At 34.5% G+C, this 25,877-nt stretch overlaps 1 protein-coding gene across 1 annotated transcript; it reads left to right on the top strand.

The window, feature by feature from the left end:
• The first annotated feature begins 925 nt into the window (after positions 1-925).
• On the top strand, positions 926-25,227 carry LOC135692684 (uncharacterized). The gene is made up of 19 exons (XM_065210932.2): positions 926-1,087; positions 3,153-3,232; positions 4,813-4,876; positions 7,128-7,240; positions 8,854-8,934; positions 10,205-10,244; positions 11,550-11,615; positions 12,058-12,102; positions 13,119-13,137; positions 14,067-14,211; positions 15,227-15,328; positions 16,730-16,806; positions 17,454-17,571; positions 17,943-17,984; positions 18,819-18,993; positions 20,338-20,402; positions 22,449-22,538; positions 23,852-23,952; positions 24,582-25,227. The coding sequence occupies exons 2-19, from the start codon at positions 3,205-3,207 to the stop codon at positions 24,750-24,752; spliced, it is 1,542 nt and encodes a 513-aa protein (XP_065067004.1). The 5' UTR covers positions 926-1,087; positions 3,153-3,204; the 3' UTR covers positions 24,753-25,227.
• Positions 25,228-25,877: the final 650 nt, after the last annotated feature.

The raw sequence follows: 25,877 nt of genomic DNA, 5'->3' as shown, positions 1-25,877 counted from the left end.
GCGCCAAAATGAATTTTGATTTTACAGGGGCACAAAAAACACTCTAGCCAAATAATAAAGAAACGAAGACCATTAAACCCGATTTACACAATCAATGCTTTCAGCTTGTGGATATTCATTTAAGAGAAAGCTTGAATTATTAAAATTGCTTCAAAAAGTGAATTTTCCTGCAAATTGGAAGCATCAAAATTCGAAAGTGTTGGCCTCGTAATGGCCCTTGGGCCATGTTTTTAAGAATATTTATGGGTATTGCCCAGGGTCTTTCATTGGTCTAGAGCGATATTGTAAATATTTAGATGAATTTTCAGACAATCACTAGAACGTCTTCCTTGCAATTTTTTTGCCGCCAACAGTGATGGATAATCTCAAGTGCTGAGAATAATCTCAGCACCCCCTTCATACCCCAACCCCCCTCAATAGTTACATTCTTGAATATGATTGTTGAGCAGTTCGATGATATAGCCGCTACAATAACACTTAAAAATACTGTTATGTTTGACAAATAAATACATATTCATACTCTATTAGAAAATTCTCTTTCACAACATGTCGGTAATTGACCCTCCCCCTCATTTGAAGATAAAGATCGACGTGCTTCCGAATTCTTCTACTTTACTGCGTATTTCTGAAAGATTGAATGAAATTTAAAGGAAAGCTAAATACGGGGCGGCATTATGACTCTTTGCCCCCCTGCAATACCATCCCCAGCACACCACTGTTATGGATAGCAAAGAAACTTTACTTTCTTTGGAGAGAAACTAAAGATTATACATAACGATGACGAACTGCATTTTCAAACTGCCTTGTTCAGTCATAGACAATTTTATCTTCTAGGTTAGGGGTTTAAATAATTACATGCGAGTGGAAAATTTTCTTTTGAGATCAAGGAAAACAGTATGTACCACGTCCTACGTTGCCTTGTAGCCCTGTGGTAGGATGAAGCGGGAAAATGATGTGATCTCATGAGCGTCTCTCTCAGGTTTGTTTACAGATTCATCGCTGAAATGGTTAACACTAAAGACAATTTTTTACTCTTAACAATATGCAGTAATATGGAAATCAAAGATTTTATCTCTGTAATGGGCTGGTAAGTTTATTTGATAAAGATTTGTGCATTCTTCTATTTGGATTTATGAAAAATAGTTTAGCTCGATCCTAGACCTAACTTGTAAACAAACGACCTGCACTAGGCCCGACCTGCAGTAAGATATCTTGTTGTATCCATGAATTTAAGCTAAAAGTTCTCCCTGACAAGCAATAAATATTGCCTTTTAAATATTTCCAGAGATATATCTTGAATAGTCGTGATTTCAGAGATTGAAACTCGCAAGGGCTGGCAAGCTTCGATTCGAGATAAAACCTGGCAAGGACCGAGATACCAGATGGCCTTGGCCCCCCCAAAAAACTTAAATATTATAAGTAAAATACTTTTTTGTTGTAAAATATGACTGTTACTCACTTATTAATTAGGGCTGCCCCCCCCCCCCGAAACAAAAAATTGTATCTCGGTTTTTGCAACCTGGCCTGGATCAAGCAGTCGAATTACCTGGCCTCGGCTGTTTATTGATATAGAATTGTACTGCTTCTTGGGTTCTAAAATTTGTCAAAAATTTACACTTTTCTTCAGTAACAGATAAATGTTCAAAAAGCTCTTACTTTCCCTAAGTATTCACCGAAAAATTATTTTTTGTCTGTTAATTGCGAATTCAGGGTAAAAATGATTGAAATTATTGAACTTTCATTCCTAATGACATTGAAAAGTAATCTTTATGATTTAGCAGCTTGTTAAATCATAAAGGTATCTTTTCAACTGTAGCTATAAAAACCACAGACCAGTTTTCCCTAGCTGTAGTATTTAGGCCTATTATGTGATGAAAGTGAAATCACCTGTTAAGAGAGGGGTATACATCATCAACCAGATTCTGTTTTCTTGGGTGAAAAGTTTAATTGATGACCCCTTAATACTTACCACTGTATAGCAAATTAGTTTTGCACATTCGCCATTGACAGATGGACAGTGATAACGAAACAGTTAGATATTGCGACAGGAGTTTATAGGAGATTGAAAATTTTACCCTTGCTTGAGATTGTTGAAGCATTTCTAATGTTATTTTACACTTATGTCTTATAAAAAATCAAATCAATAGTTCTGGAAAGTTTAAAAAGTTATTTAAGTCATCTACCATATAGATTAATGTTTAATGGCCCCAGTTTTTTTATGTTTAATGGCCCTGGGGTAGACATAGTACTTTGCTCTCTGGGGTATCATCCTCAGTAGCATTGTAGAGTAATTTCCTGTATGTAAAGTATTTTGTGATATGTACTTGTAAAACTTTTATTGGATTATATAGAAAAACCACATAGTACAGCTTTTTCCAATTCATACTGTTTTATAACTACTGTAATGTTTGAGATTTTATTTTCAGTTGTGTACATTGGATTTTGGATTAACACCAAATCAAGCTAGTTATTCAAATGATCCTAAGAATGAAGAAAATGGCAGAAAATAATAATGGCAGAAAATTATAATTTCATTATTAAAGGCTCTTGCGCAGCCAGAACGATTTGCATATAATTTAAAGAACCAGCCTTATATCGTATTGCATGAAAATTCAAGACACAGTCAATTTCTCAAGACAACTGCCGTAAGGCATGACAGTGGCACAAGAGCTTTTAATGTCAAATCTTTATCATCAGTTTGATATTTCTGATGGCCTTTCTATAGATTTTGCTACACATTCATTGCCAGGTCTCACAATAGATTTGAAAAATGTATAAGAGTTTTATGTTCACTATTTTTACTCTGCTAAAGTCCTATATGTGGAGCAGAATATTAAACTATTAAACTTTGTTTTTAAATTTTTTATTTTTAAATTCGGAATATTTATATTGGATTGGCCCTTGTTGTTTTGCATTTTCCCTGCCCATTGCTGCATCTCCAGATTCATATAGTTTGGCAGAAGGCTTCATGAAGTGTCAATTCCTTCTAGTATGTTCATGCTCATTCCAGGGATAAAGATGAACGCTGGAAATGTTTGAAATTAAAATATTTTTTTGAATTTTTGCTTTCAACTGATGGGATAAATTGCACATTTTCTTATCCTATGAACATTCAAATTCTTTTCAATAAGTACTGTTTTATTTCAATTTAGCTCTACATGAAATTTCTGTCTTGAAAGCTCTAGCTAAAAAACTGACTCTGAAATGAGGAGAACATTGCTTGAGGATGAAGGTATGAATTACAAATACATTATCTTTGATCTATTTATCAAACAATTAATTTCATGATATATACATAAACACCACTTGTAACTAGACTTCATCTCTTTTGAGCTGCTCAACAGATAAGATGATTAAGCGAAAGTTTATTTAATTTCTCTTCCATTTCTTAATATGTTTCAATTGTCAGCCTGATAATTTCAAATATCTAGCATCAAATTATTGTTGGCAAGGCTTATTGAAATTTTCTCGGTTCATGCCAAAAACACTTTTCAAAAACCTCAAATAATATTCAGGGCTATTACATGTTTTAAAAAATTCAAGAGAAGGCACAAATTTTCCATTTTTTGGAATGATCAATTTTGTAGTAAGTAAGCAGTATATCAACAAGTCATTTCTTTTATGATATATATTCATTTTCTATAGTGATATTCTGTTTTCATTATTAAGCCATGCAGATGGTGAAAGATTTTTGCTTCTTATTATGCATTCCACTCTGTGTTTTGGTGCCAATGAAATGACAGTCTGAATTATGCTTATTTGAGTGGTTAGGGATAATTTTTTTTGTCAGGCTAGGTATTTGAGCAGCTTATGTGAGCAACTTGTGAAATAACCTTTTTAAAGAACATATTGTTAGCAGAGATCAGTTTTTTTCACTGAATGCTGACATGCTACCAACAATTTAAATTTTTTTTCTGTTAATTTTGAGTCTTAACTGTGCAGTTTAAAACTATGCAGCTCTTAACTGCAAAGACTTGACAATATAAACTTGCAAGGTCTCATTGATCTCTCATATTATCTGCATCTATCTTTTATAAGGTTTACTATTTTCTCAGTTTACCCAGTTTTATTGGGCAAGGTAACCTTGAAAATTGGCATTTTCGACTAATATATGTATGAAAAACTCACCACTGCCTTGTTAGTCTTTACACTTCACATTTACTTTTCAGTTTTGCATACAAAACAGATCTCAGTTACCATAAAATAACTTTGATTATACCAAAATTGTACCATTTTCTAAATAGTTTATGGATAGCATGCATTATTATACCTTAATATATATTAACCTTTTTAGTATTAACCTTCAATATGTAAAATCTGAACTGATTTATCATGAACCTTTCTGAGTTTTAGTTATAAATGAAATTGGTTTTTTGAGCTCCCTTTTAAAGATCTTGGTATCAAAATCAAATAGCCTCATGTTGGAAGGACAAGATGCCAACATATTCTACTTCATTTATTATTATTTTGCTTTAACAAGAGTGTGTTTTTTTACAACTCAAAGACTAGACTGAATCCCATTTGCCACCTGATCACATCTACCTTCTTTTGCCCTAGCTAATCTCTTTTTTGATTAAGCAAATAACCTGATGTTGTATCTAGTTTATCCATTTGATGCATTCGTTTATCAGGAAAAAACCACGATGATCACTAATACTGTTGCTAATATATGACAAAACTTGAATATTTTATTTTGAGTTTTATTTGGCCATTTAGATCACCCACCAGATAACCTTTTAATTGAGAATGATAAATGCTCTTTAGTCATAATTAAAATTTAAAACTTATCATTTGCTTCGTTTTACTTCAAAGACACATTTATGCAAAAGCAATTGCATGGAAAATGGCACAAAGTTCGACACAACAATGGAACCCAGTAAGTAGCAGCTCTTTTATCAAAGAAAGATGATGTTGAAATAAGGAAGCTCAGAGAATATTACATATTGGCATGATGCTAAATACTTTTTAAAGGATTGCATGCTGTAGGCCAAGATCAATGTTCTTTATTGCATTGTTTTAAGTATATACATTTTGAGAATTAGAGGACAGGGTGTGCTGTTGCAGCCAGCCAGCTTGCTGTAAACGATGTTTTGAATGAGAACTCATTGTAATACTTTATGTTACCTGCCTCTTGCTAGTAAACAATATCATACTAGAGAATGACTGAGAACTGATAAGCAAATGATTAACTTAAGAGATAATTGTTTACCAGTCCGTTTTTAAGTGTTTGGTGCCACAAATACAAAGATGTAATCCGTATGTGTGTAGAACAACTTTGAAGTTTTACACTTTATGCCAACAGCAGTCTACTATCTGAAAAACATTGAGACAAATTGAAAATATGTATCTGACAAATGGAAATAAAAGTCAGCGTCTTCACTAAGATAACAGTTGAATCCCCTAAATTTCGACCTTCAAGGGATGTAAGGAAATTGTCTAACTTAGGGGATGCTCAACATATCCACAGTTTGACTTGATTTGAATAACATGGGAGAATACAACGTGAATCAAAATTCAATCCGACTTGGTGCCAGTCTAATTAACCTTAGTTTGGTATGACTTTGTTTACATAAAAGAGAGGAGGATTGTCTATTGCTGGACAGAATAGAAGGAAAATGGCCCCGTTTTTAGCATGCTAAAAACCTTGCCTTAGGCTAATTCGTTCAGTGATAAATCATTATTAGAAACAAAACTAGTGTCGCAATATTAGTGCTTTGTAGATGCTTCACTTTGCTATGCTAGTTTCAATTCTCATTCCATTCATTTTTTTGCTTCTTTGAGGTCCATGGCATTAATATTTCAAGACCTTGTATCAGTTGTCTCAAGGCTTGTGCTTGTCAAGGTGTCTTTGTACCTCTTCCTTCTTGTCAAAGCGTTTTCTTGATGGCCTGCTGAGATGGAACTCTGTTGGATTGCCTCTTATTGCGACATATATCATTTCTGCAAAAATACTTTTGCATTTTTGGTGATTTAACTAATGAGACGCTGTAGTGTAATTCTACATGAATGGGCATGTTTGTTTCTGCTTTGATTTAGGTCGAAACAAGGTTTTCTCTCTATGTACTGTTTAATTATTAACACAAGTCTAAAAAACGCAGCTTTGAAGCAGACATTTCCATTTCATTGTCTCTTAAGTTTTCTTTTAAACAGAAAGCTTGTACATGAAGGATATAGATAATCAAACTTCTAGCCTCTTTATAGCAAATTGAAAATGTTCAAAAATAGTCATTGAATAGATTTGTGTTGTTGATATTCCTTCCTGATTCCTTCCTGTCAATATTGCTCTAAAAATCTGAAAATCTATTCCTCTCATTTGCTTTTGGAAATTATTGAAATATCGTGCATTTAAGGTCATTAACGTTTAAATATATTGTTTTAAAAACTATATTTCATACTTTGGGTTTATTTTAGCTCATCAATAATCTAAAAACTATCTAGAAAGTGCAAGAGCTTGCTTTCTCCTCTGTTTCGGGCTTTCTCGTGAATTGGTTATTTTGTTGGACTCAACCAGTAACTTTATAGGACTTTAACAGTTGCCAAAAGAATTGACAGGACTTTAGCTTTGACGTTCTTTAAGGATTTTTTTCTAATGATACATTCCCTTCTGCTATGCTGTAATTTTGGTTCTCATTGACAAATGGTTTGGTTCCACTTTTTCATTAACTTTATGACTACACAACATAGAACTTTTTTGTTCCTGTTATCATGACCAATTCGAAGATGCTTTCAATGTTTCATTTCTAATTCAGCTATATGGCCGAATAGATTCAAGTTTCTCCCAGTGGTGCAGAAATTCTCATCTAAAAACTCGTAACGAGAAAGTGTTAATTAATTTTCCAAGATAGGTTTCTTGAAACCATAAAGAAACTATTTATAGAAGAAGCAACAAGGTAATGCGAATTAATTCCTTAGTGTACTCTGTTTAATATCGTGTTGAACTAGTTAGAAGCTGAAAAATATGCGAGAGGGAAGGAGATGGTTTAATTTAGGAGGCTAATAAGGTTTGAGGAAGGTTAAACTGAAAATGGTTATGAAAATAAGATAAAGGGTAAAAAGTAATGCTAAAAAACTGTGACAGGTTTGGGTATCTGATACCGTTGTCAAGTTCTCTCTGATTCTTTTTTCAGATTTGGCGAAACATACCATGAAGAAATACCTCTACTTTCAAAGTCTCGTGTTTTTCTCCTTAACATTTCCTGGTTTGGTATGAGCGTTATGTTTCTGGTTCTATCTGTCGAAGGTTCGTATTTGATTCAATATTTAAACATTCTAGCTGAAATTTACGTTTGATTCACATTTTACCATTTTTTCGCATTTTACCAAATTCTTTAAAACATTTTTGAACATTCACAGAATAATACATAACCACCACCTTTTTCTCTTTTAAGCAATTTATTTTGTTTTTTTACAAAGCAATGTATGAGGGTAAATGTTCTCTTGTATGATTTGGATCATGTTTACTTTACTTATTGGCGTTGTCTTTTTGGATGGGTAAAGCAGAAAAAGTAGTAAAATGAAGAACAGATCGAATTTCATGACGTAGGGAATGCTAGACACCATCTACTTAGTAATGAAATGAGGGTGTTTCCATGGAAATTTATCTTATAAAGCAGCAAAAAATGTTTGATTAAGGAGCTAGTCTATACAAAAACGTTTTAAAAGAAGGACTCCCATCAAAAAAGGAGCTTCAAACACTTCTTATGTGATTTTTCAAAACATAGACAGGTGTTCTCAATTTCCAACTGTATCTGCTAATACAGATCATTCCAAAGGAGCCCAGCAAAGTGCTCATTGTTTTTTCGGCCCATAAGCCAAATTTTTGCCAGCTATTCTTTATATATCAGCTGAATGATTTTATTCCGCTCATTCATAAAGGTAGAAAATATCCGCTACAGAAATGAATGACAAAACTAGTCAGCTTATCATATAGCAGCTTATTCTACACTACCTGATTTTAATCTAGTGAATTTAAACATATTTTAGTTGAAAGCTATTTGATAAAATCTTCTTCCTAGATCTACTTTGATTCAATATTCACTTAAATGCGCAGTTTTTCTTCTTATCTCATTTTTTTCCCAAAATCGTGGAAGTTAGAGTCAGAGGAAGAAGTTACCAGCAGTTGAAATCCACAATTATCTACATTCGTGTCGCCTCAGTTGTTTCAATTCTGTACTTCTGGGAAAACATTGGTTCGAAATATCGTTTGATGTTTGTTTTCCAAAGTTCGTATTTGATGAAGCTTGCTTGAAAATTTAAACAAAGATAAAACTTTAATTCAAACATTTTTACCTAGAAAATAGAAAAAAAATTGCAACACGAGGTTTTTTTCTAAGTACGCAGTTCATTTCAGTCTATTCATATGATTTCCTCATGTGCAATGCAAACCACACAACAAACAACAAAGTAATAACCTGTTCCCAAATACGTAAATTAGACTGCAAGGAGACTTTGGACCGATACTGAAACCCGAAACTGGATTTCATGTGTACTTTAAGTATCGTAGAGCTAAAATGCTCTTAAAGACCTCGTTGCCACTGTGGTGTCAATGCCCTGAGAATCTGTTTGAGCAACGGGAGTTGTGCAAGGGGACGTGGAGCCTGTTCCCCCTTGCATCATACTGTCTGAAAATTTTGTCCGGTATGAGTCGCAACACAAACTGTGTTAGTGTGGTTTTCGAATTTTTACTTTTATAGGTTGTCACTGAAAGTTTCCGCAAAGTTTTATCAAATGAACAATGGCTTTTTATAAAATATTAGTTTCATCCTCATGAAAGTAATTCCACGACTCTTCTGGTCTTGTCCAAACCAGCTTTGATAATCCTTCATCACCACATAAAATTATTTTCGTTTGTAGTGCTTCCTAGTCAAGTACATGCATTGGCAGGATCGCAGATGAAAGGGCAGGTCATGGGAGCAATGGTTGCTGGAGGGGCAAGTGCGTTTTTCATTAAAGATTTCAACATTATCTTAAAATTAGTTTTCGTTATCAACAGACTGTTGCTACTCGCCAACATTATGGTCCTAACCACCTCCAGTAGCGGCCTCCCTACTTTACGAGTTTGTATTTTGTCTAAATTCGACAAGAAGTTGTTGGGGGAGGGGTGCTTTTTGGAAAGGTATTTTTTATGGTGTTTGCAATTCGCAAATTAGCGTTCACTGTTGGTAAAAGTGCGTTTCCTGCCAGAACAAATGGCGTGGCCTAGATTAATTTTGTCCCCCCCCCAAAGCCTTTTGGTTGGCGCCGCCACTGACCACCTCCATTGACATTATGATCATCCCAAGTCAGGGTTTGAATTATATAAAATTATGATAGGGAACTATCAATTATATAAAACTATCAATAGAAAAACCAATCTTTATCTTTCCCACATTGGTGCAGCCAGTCGCCGCCATCGTTATTATCATTATTATCTTTTCACCCTCAATCATAATTATAATCAACCCATGCCGGATAGATCAACAAATCAGTTTTGCTCAAATTAAAGATTACCCCACAGGCTCTGCATTATCACAACCATAGTGCAATCAGTTGCCTTAATCATTGTTATCAATTACTACCTTCATAATTGTCACCAACTCACTGGTTCTGATAGACTTGAAATCGACAAACATCGTTAATACCCCTTGCTTCTTTCCGCAGAAGCGATGCATCATAACAATATTTTCTTCCTTCCTTAATTTCTGATGCTACGAAAGCTGTTCCCGCTGATACTAAGTTATTCAGAAAATCTAATGCAATTTATGTTTATATACACTGGCTAGTTTTTTCCTTTTAGTCTGCAATATTAAAAGAGATTGATTTAAGGAAAAAACTTCAATACTAGATATGTAATCTTAAAAGCAGTCTGTTCCCTGTTGTGCTTAATTCTATTTTCATTGGACTTAAAACTCATCCTTGCGTGACATTGATGAATAATTCACTATATCATCCAATCAGAGACTATGTTTGACAACATGATAATCCGGTATGTTACCCAATGAGTGAAGATGTTGGATGGTCCAAAGCTCATTGTTTGAATCTCATTGTTCAAATCAGCCAATCGCTGACTGAGAGGACATACTGCTTTTAAATTTCGTAAGGGAACCTGCCCCTGAAAGCTGAAATTACCAAATTTGGCAACCCTTGTATTAAACCCCAACAAATGAAAATTATTCTTGTAATACCTGAAAGAATGCATATTGAAGTAATCCGATTTCTTTTGTAGTTGTGACGCTGTTTTGTAGTCCATTGGTTGGTCTTAAAAGGTTGGGAAATGCTACGTAATAATAAATACAGAAAGAACTATGAATTAGGTTCACCCACCGAGTTATTGTCACTTTTTTCATATGTTTCCAAATATAGATAGGATTGCTAAGCGTTATATACAAGAATTTACAATTATCTAATAGAAGCCACATACAATATAAGTTGAAAATCATTTTATTTTAAAAATATCTTAAGTGGTATAGAAGAGCCTATTATAGGATATATCCTATAATAGATGTTATTCGCACAGAGGTAAATAATAGCTTCAAAAGTAAAATATTTCATGACTCAATGAAGGTATTTTATCGAAAAGCAGAAAAAATGATAAATGCCTTCTCTCTAGACCACATAAGAGATGCTACTAAGGCACATCTGTGCATGCTTTGCAAATATATCACGAATAAAGCATTCTCAACATTTTACTGAAACTTAATTATGAAGTTCGTTTATAAAATTTAGTCAACTGAAGGTCTGTCTTTCTAACTGATGTGTGCTTGTTGATTTTTTGTTTGCTAAGGTCTATTCGTCTCTTACTTTTAGTAAAATTATAGATGTTATTTGACCTAATTGTTCTGAGATGCTAGAAATCTTCCATTAAGATCCAGCAAAGATTTTTCACTTTGTGGCAATGAAGTAGGGCTGAAGTTGAGTTGTAACTTCAAAGAGTGCTTATGTGTAAAATATGTGTGACAGTCAGGTTATAATTCTAGTTCGAGTCAGTATATGTTTCTTGAGCTCTAACCTAAGGATCATTTTGATTTATCACCCCAATTTTTTGCTGGTAGGGGGCTGTTGCTAGCACAAAACTTGCAAGATAGTATTTTTGAAGGTTTCGGAGCACTGACCCGTATGCTCCAAAAAGCTATTTCCAGGCTAACTGAAGTAATAGTTAGACTAATGGTCTGATGCAAGGATGGCTCAGTGATCGCGGCATACAGATCCAAGAATCTGGGAGTCCCTGTGATGACCAATCTTTTACCCAGAGTGAAGTGAGTCGCTAAGTTCTCTGTAATTCCAAGCTTTGGAATCACGAGGTGTTGTCGCGCGAGAGCGAGGGACCAGGAAAGCACAACTTCTGAGTGTCCTGAGAACTTAGCTCACTTTAATTCCAAAGGTCGGAATTATGAGATGTAGTTACATCAAGAGAGAGAGCCAGGATACTGCTAGAAAAGAATAGCTACTAAGTGTTCTAAAAACTATATTCGGATGCTAGGTTGTAGCAAATACAGATGCAAAAAACGTGTTCTAAAAAAAATGAAGAAAACGATTTTGATTTATGTCTAATGCTATCTTTTATTGAATAGTGATCGCCTTGCTTCGCCATATGGCAAGCGGAGACCCCTTATGCTTGGAGGAACTGTCCTTCTTTGGTAAGCTTGCTTGGATTTATAATCGATTATCGAGTTCGTTAATGTTACCGTATTGTTTAAAATGATACATTTCTGTGTGACGAAGCCAAGTTGAAGTCAAACAGGTAGACATTTTTAAATCTAGCATCCATAAGACTATTTTTAAAAAGCCATATGCAGTTTAATTGATAAGGCTCCATTCTTTCTTGCAAGTTTTTAATTGTAATTATGGACTAAAAGACACGATGCTTCAGCTATCAATGTCTCCCCTTGTCGGTCAATTCACGACATAAGTACCCCTTGTCAGTCATGATTGTGTTTTATAGCTTAGCTACCTGAGTTTTTAGCAATCAAAATCTTATCATATTTCTAATTTATTACTGATTTTAAGAATCCTCATAGAATCCTTTTAGTATGATATGTTACATTTTTCATCATATCGATGATTTTATTTCATTCACAGTATTTCTTTGTTTGGAATGGCATTTAGTGCTCCTGATGTTGAGAGGTATTTTAATGCTGCTTAACTTGCAATATATCAGAGATATGCCTGTCTCAGATGCTTCTTACATCTCACAGTTGCTATCAAACAATATTTCATAATAATATTTCATGTGCTCATCAAGCAATATTTCACGTGCTCTCAAAACAATATTTCATGTGCTCATCAAGCAATATTTCACGTGCTAAACAAAAAAAAATTTAACATGCTCATTAGGCAATATTTCATAAGCTCATAAAACAATACTTCATATGCTTATCTAAAAATATTTCATATATCTATATTGCACTTGTTCATAAAACAATCTGATTCTTTGACTTAACTCATTCTGAACCTGAAAATGTAAAATTGAAAGCTACTTAAAAACATCTTTAATTAAATATAAGCAACTAATAAATTTGCACTTTTACGAAAGAATTAGATTTGGACCACGATCGATGAAATGATTTTGTTCCATCATAAAACAGATAATTTCAATATTCAGATATTAAACTCTAAACTGTACGTTTTCTTCGCCGACGGATGATCATAATCTTAAATCTATGTGTAGAATCGGATATGAGAAAATAAGCAATGAAAAATTATGAGCCACATACACGACCAGGTCAGGACTCAATCTCTGCTGGACGGGAAAGTTACTGTGTGGTGACGTACAGTTTCACTTGTCCATGTGGTTAAGCTCATTCCCTGGTCGTGTCGGTTGCTCAACTCTTTTCTCAGTATAATTAAATGATTATACTTGAAAAGTCTAAACAGTCACCTTGTCATCTTTACTGACAATCTAATCGTATATTATCGTGATAGTTAAAGGCTTAATATTTTAAAAATACTATAGCATAGCTATAATTTTTAATTGGTACACAAGATAAATCGCTTGCCATCGCGATCTTCGTTAAAACACCAGCCATTCCGATAATACTCGCGTCATTGCCAACAATTCCGATCAACATAAGTAGATCGAAATGGAATGAATATCAAATCTTTACAGAAACTGAATTAAAGTTCTATTATTTAATTTTCAGCTTTAGAGGAAACGCAACTGTGAGTAAATACCATACTTGCTTATAGGCTTTAAATAAGAACACTAGCTTGACATTCAAACTAAATTTTTCAAAATTATAATTAACCATTCTCTGTCGAATTAAATTAACATTTTAAACAACACTGATAAAATTTCAGCCGACTGGAAATTATTAACCGTCCTTAACAGTGCTTAAATCAAGTGCTAAATGAATCCATCTACTAAAACCAAAGCAACTCTTCTCCTGTGTACAGTTAATCATTAAAAACGAAAAAAAGTTTTGCATGGAGATATCGTTATAAATCTTTGAAATGTTATGGGTATTAAACGCCCCATCATATAGAAATCTACATCGTGCTTTCGCACCATATAGGGGTCTACATAATGCAGCATTCTTCATGCCTTTCACTACATTATGCAGCATCACGTCTTTCATTATGATCATACAGAATTAGCTATACACAGGCCGGTCGAGCACCAGCACTGGCCCTGGTGCTATTAACAACACGGGCTCTTGTGCAGGAGTAGTGGTGCAGGGGCAAAGTTGATAAAACATCAAATCAAACGCCAAACAAAGATTAAACTTGACAGACAAACAATCCTCAAAAGAGATAACCTATGAGCGTCAAACAAGCGGATTGTTTAAAAATGTTTTGCATAAGTAAAACTTTTCGCGGGCCCTTCTTGTGACCCGGGCTTCGGCAATTTACCCCGGCTACCCTCTCCTCTCTCGACAGTACTGGCTATTCATCCTACAGCCCTACTGTTGCAGAGGCATATGTATCGAATTCATGCCTCGTCTTTGTTCCGTCACCCTTGCAGCTATATCAGCAGTTTATTTATAATCGTAAATTTAGGCACCAATATTTTAACATAACAGCTCTGTTAAAAGCAGATAGGGTATTTGAGATTATTGAAAAGACTTTGAGGTAATCATTTCATTTTCCAGTGCTTCGTTGACCTGGAGCTTCGAAGGTGTGCCCCGTATGTGAACATTACTAGCCTGGAAAGTAATGCCAATGCCACGAATAAAGACGAGACAATATTTATCTTAAACTTATTGAAGCAGAAACCAAACTCAAGAGGAAGCTTATGTATGTGACAACATTCATTTATGTTTACATGAATTTATTAATAAATTTGGAAGTCCAATTTTTACCTTACCCCAGTTGCAACAAGAGAAGAGCGTTAAGAAGTCTACCAACAATCACGATAGGCCCCACCCAAACCCTTAAATACCCTCATCAGAGCCAAGGGACCAACAACTCCGTGTAGAAACCCAAAATACAGAACTCCTACTTCCCTATATCCCAAATGCATCGATAAAGGGCACATAAGAACCAACTACCAGAATGAAAGCATGATAATTGACACGTAAAGGGGATAAAATTTCATTTTATCCGCATGTTATTGCCTTCTGAAATATGTTTTGTATAGATCGGCATAGCTTTTTATATAGAAAAATCATCCCAAAGCCAGCCAACCTTCTATATCTAAGCGAGATGAAATTATTGATTGGAGAGCAGTATGCCCAAATCGTTTTACACATATTGACTGCCCTGTCCTCATTGGTATATATTTTCTAATTCGTATTTAGCGAGGATTAAACATTTAAGTAATAACATGCGGTGATATAGTGTTAGAATATGTAGCCTTTTCAGCAGGCTCCCTTTCTTTCAGGAATCTTGCAATATCAATAAAGGCATACACAGGTTCTGCCTATATCAGCAATATTTGTATATTCTTTTGGATTTCGCTATAATTGTTTCTGGAGCGAGGGCAAAGATAGTTAAATTTGTCCTGTTGATCCTGTCCGGATGAAATATTGTTTATAAAAACGAAGGAATTTTGCAATGGAATAAACGCAGGAATGTTACAGATATCGTCATTTTGAAATTTATCATATTTTAGAGAGCATTTCTCCTGCAAGGCATACAACATTTTCCATTTTACTGTCCCACATAGCCAGATTCAATAAAACTGTCTGTCACATATTTCTTATGTAATGTACCAGATCTGTCCTTCTTATGTAATATACTTTCTTATTTCCAACCTTGTAATTCTTAAGAACTGGATCAAGTTGAATAATTGATGTTTCATTTGTTTTAGGCATGTACAGCATATTTTATTTATGTGTTGTGGCCTGTTACGCGTTAATTAGCGTGCCTTATAATGGATTGATCGCTGACAAGACTCCTGCCGCACAGCGAGGTTCGTGCTTTTTCAGTCACAACTGTGCAGTCTCGTTACATGCTTCTTGATTACATGAAATATGGAAATTTCTTCTCAGAGGCAATAGAAAATATCATGCTTTTCTGAGGTCTAACTTAAATCAAGCAATTTAAGGTGAACGAATTTTTGCATCCAGACTCCTTGATACAGTGGCTTTGTGATGCATGACTCTTCATATGTGGTGTATAGCATCATGTATATTGACAGTAGAAGAAACAAAATCAATTTTATAAAGTACAATGGCAGTTTGTAGAAGACCGTCAAAAGGCAACTTGTGTGGCTATGGCTATGTTGGCTTTATCATTGTAAGCACACCGTCAGGATGATTTGTAAACATTTTTGGCTGTACAAAGGTTCGAAATAGATTTGAAAAAAGGAAACATTTGAAACATACTTGAGCTTTTCATTTGACACTCTTCAGAGCATAAAACGGTTAGAGAAAAACGAAATTTCTGGGTTAGGGAAAAAGGTTTATATCTGGAAATATTTAATTACATTGACACAGAATGTCATTGTAGAATGATATTGGCATTCACATTTCAAATAAGTAAAATAGTACTTGTCCCTTGCTCAGGAGATATTTATATACATGAATGCTCTGGATCCATATTTCCTGAGTTTATTCACCTTCAGTCAATGCCAATTCAGCTGCTTCTTGTGCATTGAAACTCAGCTTTTTATGCAACAGCCTTGAATGCGTGATGATTGCTCAGAAGTCGGGGTCATTGACTACAGAACCAAGGGTCGTAGAATCGAGTCCCTGTCGTGACTAATCTTTCACTTAATGTAAGGCCCAGGGGGGTGGGGTGGGATTCATCAGCATCGATTTTTTGTGTTCTTAGAACGATTTGTTATAAAATGAATTTCTGGGTTCTCAAAACTACAATATAAATTAAGTACCAAATTGAAAAAGATTGTAAAATCACGACGTTTCGAGCATCTACTCGTTATCAAGTGGCTCGAAAATAAACGAGCCATACAAAGAGAGGACAAGATTCGACAAATGCAAAGAATGCGGAATACGACGTAGCCAAAACCAGTATAGGAAATAGGAGGAACATAAGAATAGAGAAGAAAATAGAGTAGAAAAACACCTATTGTAGAAAATTGAAATGCATATTCAGTAAATTAGGATAAAGAGTTTTTGGGCTCAAAATTGAACATTTCTTGAAGGTCTTGCGTTTGGTTGTGTCTTGAGGTGCATGCAATAAGCCAAGGATTGACATCATATTGTCCTTATTAGGAAAAAGTACCATACACAACTTATATACTTTATTGGATTTTTTAAAAACTGCCTTCAAATGCTAAGAAGATACATGAGCAAAATGCAAATGGCATAATTAGTGGTGATATCGTCCATCAACATTTTTCATTTGACAGGATTCAGTTCAGGGGTGATTGGGGCAATGACCTTGCTTGGAAATGTCTCGGGTGCAACAATTGGCGTATTTTTTACAGTAAGGATAATTTTTCTTATTTTTTTGTTATAAAAGTTTTAATGTAAAGATTTTATCCCCCTTTTCACATAAACATTGAGCATCAAAGCAATATATGTCCCTTTATCTGGTTTCAAAGGTCTATATACCAGGATGTAAGTTTTTCCTAATTTCTTATGTGAGTAAACTCTTTTTTAAATTGCACTATTCTATTTTGCAGTCGTACATATTTCGCAAATTTTGCTTAGATTTAATAGCACAAAGTGGATCTATGCTCCGGTTTATTAAGTTCAAAAGGAGCCGTTTCTTTACACGTCAACTGTTTTTTGTAAGAGGGACATTTTGTATAGTCTCCTTGAAGATATAGTATCCTTGATCTGTCATGTTGGGCTATTTATAGCTATAAAGATATTCATAATTCTTTTTCTGTCCCGGCAGAGTCTTGGTGTTGTTTGGACCCATGTTGGGCTATTTATAGCTATAAAGATATTCATAATTCTTTTTCTGTCCCGGCAGAGTCTTGGTGTTGTTTGGACCCATGTTGGGCTATTTATAGCTATAAAGATATTCATAATTCTTTTTCTGTCCCTGCAGAGCCTTGGTGTTGTTTAGACCTAAAGCATTCATAGCTATAAAGATTTTTTGTAATTCTTTTTCTGTCCCTGCAGAGCCTTGGTGTTGTTTGGACCTATGCTATAATAGCTAGCTTAGTATTCATCTGTGTTCTTGCGACTATACTTTCATGTCCTGAGAGAGCAACTCATTACGAGAAGAGTCCTTCTATAGGTATGCTGTTTAATTTAACTTAATCATTAAATGATATCATTTGTTGGCATTAAGCGATTGATGGATAAGACTCTGGCTTCAGTACAACTTTATACCCCGTTAAGAAGAAACTATGTTAAATGAATCTATATTATATCATATAATTTGGGTCTCTGTTTAAGCGGAAACCTAATGACAACAGTATGATATCATATCGTATTGGTCCTTTTTTTATTCAAACATTACGATTTCCGCATGGTATCATAACATATTGGTCCTCTGTTCGTGGAAAGACCCTTTTGATCGATATCTCTAATCTCGAAGCATGTTGGCCCCCTTTTTGGGCAATACCTATTTTCAAGATATTTTTAATGTCGTTCAATATATTCTAGATCTGAAGACAATTTTCTTGGCCTACTGGGAACCTTTACGAGGTAAAACTTATCAACTGGTCATCGACTTTTTTCGCATTTGTAGCTTAAAACAAAAATTGACAGCTCGTTAATGCAGATAGCAATCTACTGACTCACCTACCAGTTTACTAACTTGCCTATTTTCCTGCAGAGTAAGATACATGCTGAATTGGTAAACCATCTAACCGATTAATCTACTTGTCTACTTTCTTATTAAGTTACCTACTTTCTAATTGACTTAGTCACTATGTTACTTACTAACTTACTAAAATACGTTCCTGTGTAGGAATAGTGGCGCTCTTTTTTAATCGAGTATTAAACTAACTATTTAATAAGTCATCCTACTTACCAGCTTTCTCACTTGCTTGCTTATTTATGTACTTTCTTTTATACTTATTCACTTTTCTTCCTGCTTGCTACAACTAACACCTAAATTCGACAGAGTAATATGGGTAGTATACTCAAAGAATTTTAAGTTGCGAAACAATCTCAATTGACATCGAATCCAACTTCGGGTGGTATTTCATTGGATCCTTCGCTTCCGTACGCGTTATTTCGAATCCACCTGGATACATCGACCCCATTCCTGAGTATATTTCTTCCAGTTTATTTGCATTCTTCTTTAAACGTCTTATTGACTTTATTTCTACGGCCTTTAAAGGCCCTGTTCCCAATTCTTCATTTCATATGCCTCCGTATGTCTTTTTACGAAAACGGAATAATTGAACAGGGCCAAACTTTGGATTTGAAGCAAGAAACCGTTTCCGTTTGAATAGCTCTCCAAGAAACAAGCTGCGTATTTGAGTCCCCGTTAACTAGTTTCTCTTTGCAAGTAAAGTTTCTTTTTTCTTTTAGAGCATGATTTTCGATGGGTGTTTATAACTCGATTTCTGATGCAACAAGGCCTTTCTACTGTCACTGGTTTCCTTGAGTTTTGGCTCGGTGACATGGTCTACCTTCCTAACTGCTGGCAACCAGAAAATGCTATCGCAATCATACTTCTCCCATTGCTTCTTGCTGCAGCAATCTTGTAAGCATTCTTTTTGAGATTTATCAATCATTTGATTGAGCGATGCACAGCATCGATTGCAATCAATACTAGGTGAAAGAAACATGATGATCGTTTTATAGTATTCTTTTTGCTTATTAACTAATCATTTAGAATGTGATTTAATGATGCACATTAGTGTTTAACATATTCATCATCAGTATATCTGGATGAAGTGGTTTGTATTACATGCCAAAGTGTCAGATGATGTATTAGGGTTTTTTCTGTATAGTGGTAGCGGGTATGAGTGGGAAGGGAAGGATTGGTATGGAACGTGGTTGATCAAAACAGTTACTGGGATGAGTTGCATTGCAGACATTTATTCGTTCTACAACCTCTTCAGTTCTACACAGAAAAGTGTCTTTTATTACATACCTAGTGTGTTTTTCTTTGTTTTCCTATTCATGAAATCCCCCCTTTTTTATTCAAAATTGCTAGGACTTAAACTAAGATTCTAGTCCCCTTGTAGACTTAACGGCGATTTTTCAGTTCTCACCTTCTTTATTCTAACCAAAAACCAGGTATTTTATACATATTACAAAAACGTAGATTTTTTGAGAAAAAGTACAGTCGTTACAAACATGTATTTGGAAGTTCTTTGTCACATGTACCTATGGCTACCGATATTTTATATTGCTAACTTTAAGTAGAAAATTGTTTCTTTTACTTTTGTCTCGTGCTTCATTCATCCTATTGCTGGCTGGTGCAATTTCTTGATTCCTAATGCTCCATTATTTGCTTAGTTTGTAATCAAATAGGCAAAACTACGATAATTGTTTGAAAGAATTCCTTCTTAAATATGCCAAAGTCATATATTTTAATGTGCTAAATTCGCCTTCCGTGCATTGCTTGTGTTACAAACCAATTTACAGCTGTTTGACTCAGAGTGAGTCAGTTTTAGTTAACTAGATTCTTAGTTTGCGCAAATACAACTCAAAAACTCGCCTTATCAACTGCGTACTTAAGAATATCCGCAATTCGGATCTCACTAATCTACTTTAAAAGTTCTCCTATTTCCTCTTCACCAACCTTTATCTTGTCATCAAAGGATTCTCAAATCTTTCCCCTAAACTTTTTTCATCAGACATCCATACATTCATTCATATAGTGATCAAATAATTCTCAAAAAAGGATAAGATTTCAATCGGAGCGGCAATGTAAAAGCCATGAAAACCCCATTTTCCTTCAATGCAGTCATTTTTAAACTCCAAGTCACTTGATATTCATCTATTTGTCTGACATGAAGTGATTTTTTTTCTGTTGTTCATTTTAAGTTTCATCTTGTCGATAGACAGTTCATGTATTTCATTATAATATCGATCGTAGTTCGGTCATCGGCGGCTTTCTGTCTGACAAACTACGAAGAAGAAAACCACTTGTGATTGGATCAGGTACGCTAATTTCTGTCAAATTGACGAATTTTTCTTTCCGGACATTCTTTATCAGTTTATCAGTCCATTTAAAATTCAATATTTCAATTTTGAACAATGAAAAATAGGAAATATTTGACTACTAGAACAAGTTTTATTTAATAAAACAAGGTATTACAACGAAATTTAATTTTCTCTTGACATAAGTGGGTAATCTTAGTTAGCCGCCACCCCAATTGCTCATTTTATCATTGCCTTATCCGAAAATTCCGTTGTCCTTTTTAAGCTAAACTCTGTTAGCAAGTCTGAGAATATACCAAAGCCTTTGTGGTGAACTGGACCTTTCTAGTAAATTTTTAATAATGCTAAATAAGTAGAACACGCTAGACAAGTTAACTAATAAGAAAATAATTCTAGAAACTTCTAGAGTTAGCCTTATGTAAGATGCTGTAACTTGCTTATTCAAGATTGTATTCCTCCAAACGTGATATTGTACGAGTTTATTCTAGAAATTTCTTGTTGAAGAGTGTAAAAGGGTAACGTAGCTTGCTGTAGGCATTCAGTTTTTAGTTGAGGATTCGATGGATACATAAACACGACGCATTGTTTATATCTTTGGAGAATAACTTTACGGGCCTAAGCTGGAAAACGTACCTTATCATAGCGTTGAAAGAGACGCACTTTTGTGAATCTATTCAGTGTGTCACAGGGAATAAACATTTACACCAACGCGGCCTTGGATTCTCCACACCTTCTCGTAGGGGAATCTTACCCAGACTCTACTCGTTTTGCAGCCGACCAAAGTACGATTTTATCAACCAACTATCACGTCCATAAACCTGTCAGCCGGGTATTTTTCGTCTTATTTGTCTAAAGCCTGATTTAGACGAGCCTAATTTTTCGTGCGAAGCGAATTTTTCGCGACGAATTTTTCAACTGCGAATTGTTCTCTCCAATTCGAAGTTCATTTGACACTGGCAGAAATTTTTATGCGAATTCGCTGCGAATATTACAAAAAATATAGCGACTGTCCGAAGAGTGATCTTATCAGAAAGCTTAAAATTTTAAATTTATCAAAAAAGCGAGCAAAACACCAAAAAGCGATACTGGATTAGAAAAATGTATTCAGGACGTCTTCAGAAGGGGGAATTCCATCTTTCGGTAAGAGAGGATCACGTTTACATTTATAAGACCAGTATAACTTCTTCAAATACTTTCAAAGGTCGCTATCGAAGCTTGCAAGAGCATGTGAGATCCTGTTAGTGCATCTTCTTAAAACTGTTGCTGTTGAGCAGGCCAAAAAGCAGCCGAAAAATCAGCAATTTGAAGAAATTCTTGCCTAATTATTTATTTCCGACATATTGGTAGAACGATGAAACTTTCAAGCCAATTTTCGTCAATTTGAAATTCAAATGTTTGAATAATAATCTGATATGAATCCACTTACATGGATTATGTACGAGGAACAGGAAATGAATAATTACCAACTAATTTTATTGACGTTTTAAAGGGGAGAGTGTCTGAGAAAAAGAATACGGAAAGACGTAGGCCATCTGAAAACAAAACAGAATTCAGGTGTCTTCAAATGCTGTTCTGATTGGTTTATTTTTCAAGGCGAAAAATTTTGCAGCGAAAAAGTAGGAATGGTTGCTACTTTTTCGCTGCGAATTTTCTAATCTCTACCTTTGAGCTTATTTTTTGCGCACTCGCGGCGAAAAATTTGCTTCGCACGAAAAAATTCGTCTCGTGTAAATCAGGCTTAAGAGATGATAGAATGAATCTTTATTGAATGAAGTATCCAGAAGCTATTGAATGGAGCCCTGATGAGCAAGAGGGTGCTTGTAATGTCTTGCAAGAGGGTCGTTTGTCTTTCTTTCCCCCAAAAATAACATAAAGGTTTCTTCTGCTTCCGGCGAAATTTGTGACATTTTATTGCGTTTCTGCAAATTAGCGCCTGTTTTTTCACAATATTTCTATTGATTCTGGCTGACCAGCCACCAAGGGTATTGTTAAACTTAAAGTGCTTTTGCTTATAAAAATAACGATTTTTTTCTTTATTAATTCCAGCTGTTCTGATGGCTATTTGTTCGCTCATACTCAGTGGGCTCAAAGGAAAATACGCTTTCTATGCAGCTGTACCCGTTTTCCTGACATTCGGTAAGGCTTTGATAATCTAAACAGGACCCCGAATAGAAGCTTTCAATGCCATATCTTACTTCATATTCTACTCCCTAAGCTATTTTGTTTTTTGCTTGTATATACGAATAAATCTATTCCAATTGTAATATTTGATATTCCACTCCCCGACGCTAGTTAGGAAGCTCACTCTGTGTAGAGACACTCAATTCCAACAGTGCTATTTAGGTCCTAAACTGACACATCTGTCAATTGGTTGCTCTGGTATTTAGCGTAGGATAAGTAGCAGTCGAACTTCAACAGTGGAACTGTTACAAATGAAGATTGATTGAACAAATCTCGTGATTGTGAAGAATTCAAAACTCTACGTCTCTGTTCTATTTTTTGCATTAAATTTCTCAACGTAGAATTATTTCATTCATTATTTCATTAAAGGGTCATTGAATGAGACATCATCTTAATTTGAAAGGATCCTCTGAAGCCTTCTTGTGTCTTTGTTGTTTTGTCTTTAGTCAAGCAGATGGTCTTGTTCTCAGTCAAGCCTCTTAAGTAGTTCTGTTTTTGCACCCCTCTAAAGTAGTTCTGATGCGGTATCCTTGAAAATATTTGCACCAGAAGTTGAAGCATGTCTTGTTCTATTAGCTTTTAAACTATTGTGATCTAGACATTTGTCCTTAATTTCCCTGACTTAAAAACCGACAAAGTAAAGAACGTTGATAAAATTCAGTTTAAATCTGTTTACTGCATAAATTTCTCTATCAACCTCCCTCGAAGATATTTTCATATAAATGCGCGGCGACCATGTTCCAGGAAGATACTGCCTGCATCTTTGAAGACATTTTCTCACCAACACTCTGTCCAGCTGCTCTTGGTTTTGTTGAAAAGTGCAGTAGCCTGCCATAGAAATTCCGAACAAGATTGAGCTCAAAGCCTAGTTTTGCTACAGAAATCTTGCTAGATCGGTTAAAAAAATAATATGAGTTAGAGGTAGATGTCTCCAAAGAACGAAATGTCAGGCAAATTTTGCCAGTGGAACTTAGAATTTCCATTCATAGAGACAAGTCAAACGTCATTCTGAGTTTTTGCAAGTATATTATTTTATATTGAGAAATTATAGCTTATATATAAACATCAAATCTAGCCCATGAATTGTATTTTTGTCATATATGAACATATGATAAATGCTGTTAAATTCACAATTTTAAACCCTATTCAGAATATATTTGATGTTTGTAACTCCACAGGTTTCCAATAGTAGTGATCTTATTGTACCGTAATTAAACATATAAATTGTTGCTACTATCATAATATGATCTGCTCTTCTCACTTTTTAGGTGTCGGCTTCGGAGCCTACTCTGCCGTTGATTTCGCTTTGGTTATGGATGTTCTACCCGAAGAGAAGGACAAAGCGAAAGATTTAGCAGTCTGGCACCAGGTATGTCAAAATGATCTCCTTGATAAGCATCCTTCCTCATGATTATATTCCAGTCGTAAAAACACATGCAATTTTCAGAAGATAAAAACTTTAGATAACACTTACTTAAATTCTACATTTCTGCACTCTTTATTATATAAACCAGATAATTTATGTAGAGGCTGGATGTTCTTATTTTTTGGATATTGGAATCTCTGTTCTTCCTGATATTGTCTTATTTCAACATTGATTTTTATACAGCTACATACTATCAAATGCTTCTAAGACCACTGAATAACAGTTTTGCCTGACATTTTTAGTAGCAAAGTTGATTTTTGAATAAAATCTAACAATTGGAGAAAATGTTTAATAAAATTGTTTTTTTTCCACATTTTTCATCATTTCTTATTTTTTTTGGAAATGGGGCTCCGGTGCTCTTATAAAGTATGTTCTTGTAAAAACGAGTGTTTTCTTCATGATAAAATGCAGCGTTAGTTCCTGGCTGTGTTGAGCCTTTGCTACTAATTTCTTTTAAAAGCTAGCCCAGATGTTACACGATTTGTCAAGCCCCAGTCATACACCCTCAAAGCTTCTCAATTGATGTAGACCTGATGGTGTTTGCTCTTTTCAAATTAAATGTTTTTTTCTAGGCACTGGTTCTGCCTCAAGCAATCGCAACACCGATTGGTGGAATCGTTTTGGACACTTTCGAACACTATGGTTGTCGTATTGGCCTCGGCTATATTGCTTTGTTCATCATTACATCGGTTTATTTTGCTGTGAGTGGCTACTTTGTAACGAAAATCAGACGCGCTAAATGATAATTGGAAGGTGAATGAAAGTGTAAATGTTAGCCATGTATTTTAACATGAATTTTATTCTATTTAAGGTCATGTTTTTATAACACGCAATAAATGATTTAAGTCTTTTGTAAAGGTATAAACACCAAATGAAGTTATAAATGGAGCAGAGAAAGTTTTTCTTTCAAGCGTGTGATTACGTCTTTGGAAATATGAAAAAGATACCGATCCAAGATTGTCGATTTTCCCAAGCCATGAGGCTCACATTTTGATAGTTTTTTGAAGAAAAACATTTGGAAAAATTTGATCATTTTTTAAGCCTATTGTCTTTCTTCTTTCACAATGATTGAAGCTTCCACAATGTCGCTGGTTTTTTTCGAAAAAAACGATATTTACTCCAAAATTAAATTTAATTTCTGTTTATTTTAAAGTTATGTATCCAAAATTAACTAGTTTCTACAATTTTGTTGTTGAAAAAATGATGATTTTCCAAAGCCTATAGTTTCACTTTTTTATCAAAACTGATCCATCCACGATATCGTTGTTTTTAAGGAAAAATGATATTTATTCAAGAACTAAAGTTAATTTCTGGTAATTCTAATTAGATCGAAGCAAATTAACTAATTTTTAGGAAAAATTTTTTTGAAGCATTTCCTTGTTTTTCCTAAGTCAATAAACCTTACTTTTTTACGAAGACTGATCCATCAATTATATCGTTGGTCTTTTCAAGAAAATGATATTCATTCAAGAACCAAAGTTAATTTCTTTCAATTCTAATTATATAAAAGCGAATAAACTAGTCTATAGGAAAAAGATTTATAGATAATTTTCATGATTTTCATAAACCTATAGCCCTACTTTTTTGCCAATACTGTTCCATGCATTATATCTATGTTTTCTCAAAACGATTATTTTCATTGAAGCACTTTATTTAATTTCTTTTTAGTCTAATGATCTTAGAGCAAATTGACTAGTTTTTTGTTACATTTTTACCGAAACTGATCTATCTATTTTATCGTTGCTTTTTCGAAAAAAGGATTTTATTCTAGAACCAAAGTTAATTTCTGTATATTCTAATTATGTTAATGAAAACTAACAACTTTCCAGGAATTTTTTTTTGGAAAAATTAGATGATTTTTTTAAGCC

The sequence above is a fragment of the Rhopilema esculentum genome, chromosome 3 (assembly GCF_057945365.1).
Source record: "Rhopilema esculentum isolate cy_ngs chromosome 3, ASM5794536v1, whole genome shotgun sequence".
NCBI lineage: Eukaryota > Metazoa > Cnidaria > Scyphozoa > Rhizostomeae > Rhizostomatidae > Rhopilema > Rhopilema esculentum.
The sequence above is the reverse complement of the archived record's forward strand: the minus strand, read 5'-3'. Positions and strand labels throughout refer to the sequence as shown.

Bases quoted from the DNA above. Each gene is read 5' to 3' on its own strand.
- LOC135692684 (XM_065210932.2), top strand. From the start codon at position 3,205: ATGAGGAGAACATTGCTTGAGGATGAAG. The intron at 16,807-17,453 runs GTAAGGATAATT...CTGTCCCTGCAG, and splicing joins CAATTGGCGTATTTTTTACA to AGCCTTGGTGTTGTTTGGAC. The intron at 23,953-24,581 runs GTATGTCAAAAT...GTTTTTTTCTAG, and splicing joins ATTTAGCAGTCTGGCACCAG to GCACTGGTTCTGCCTCAAGC.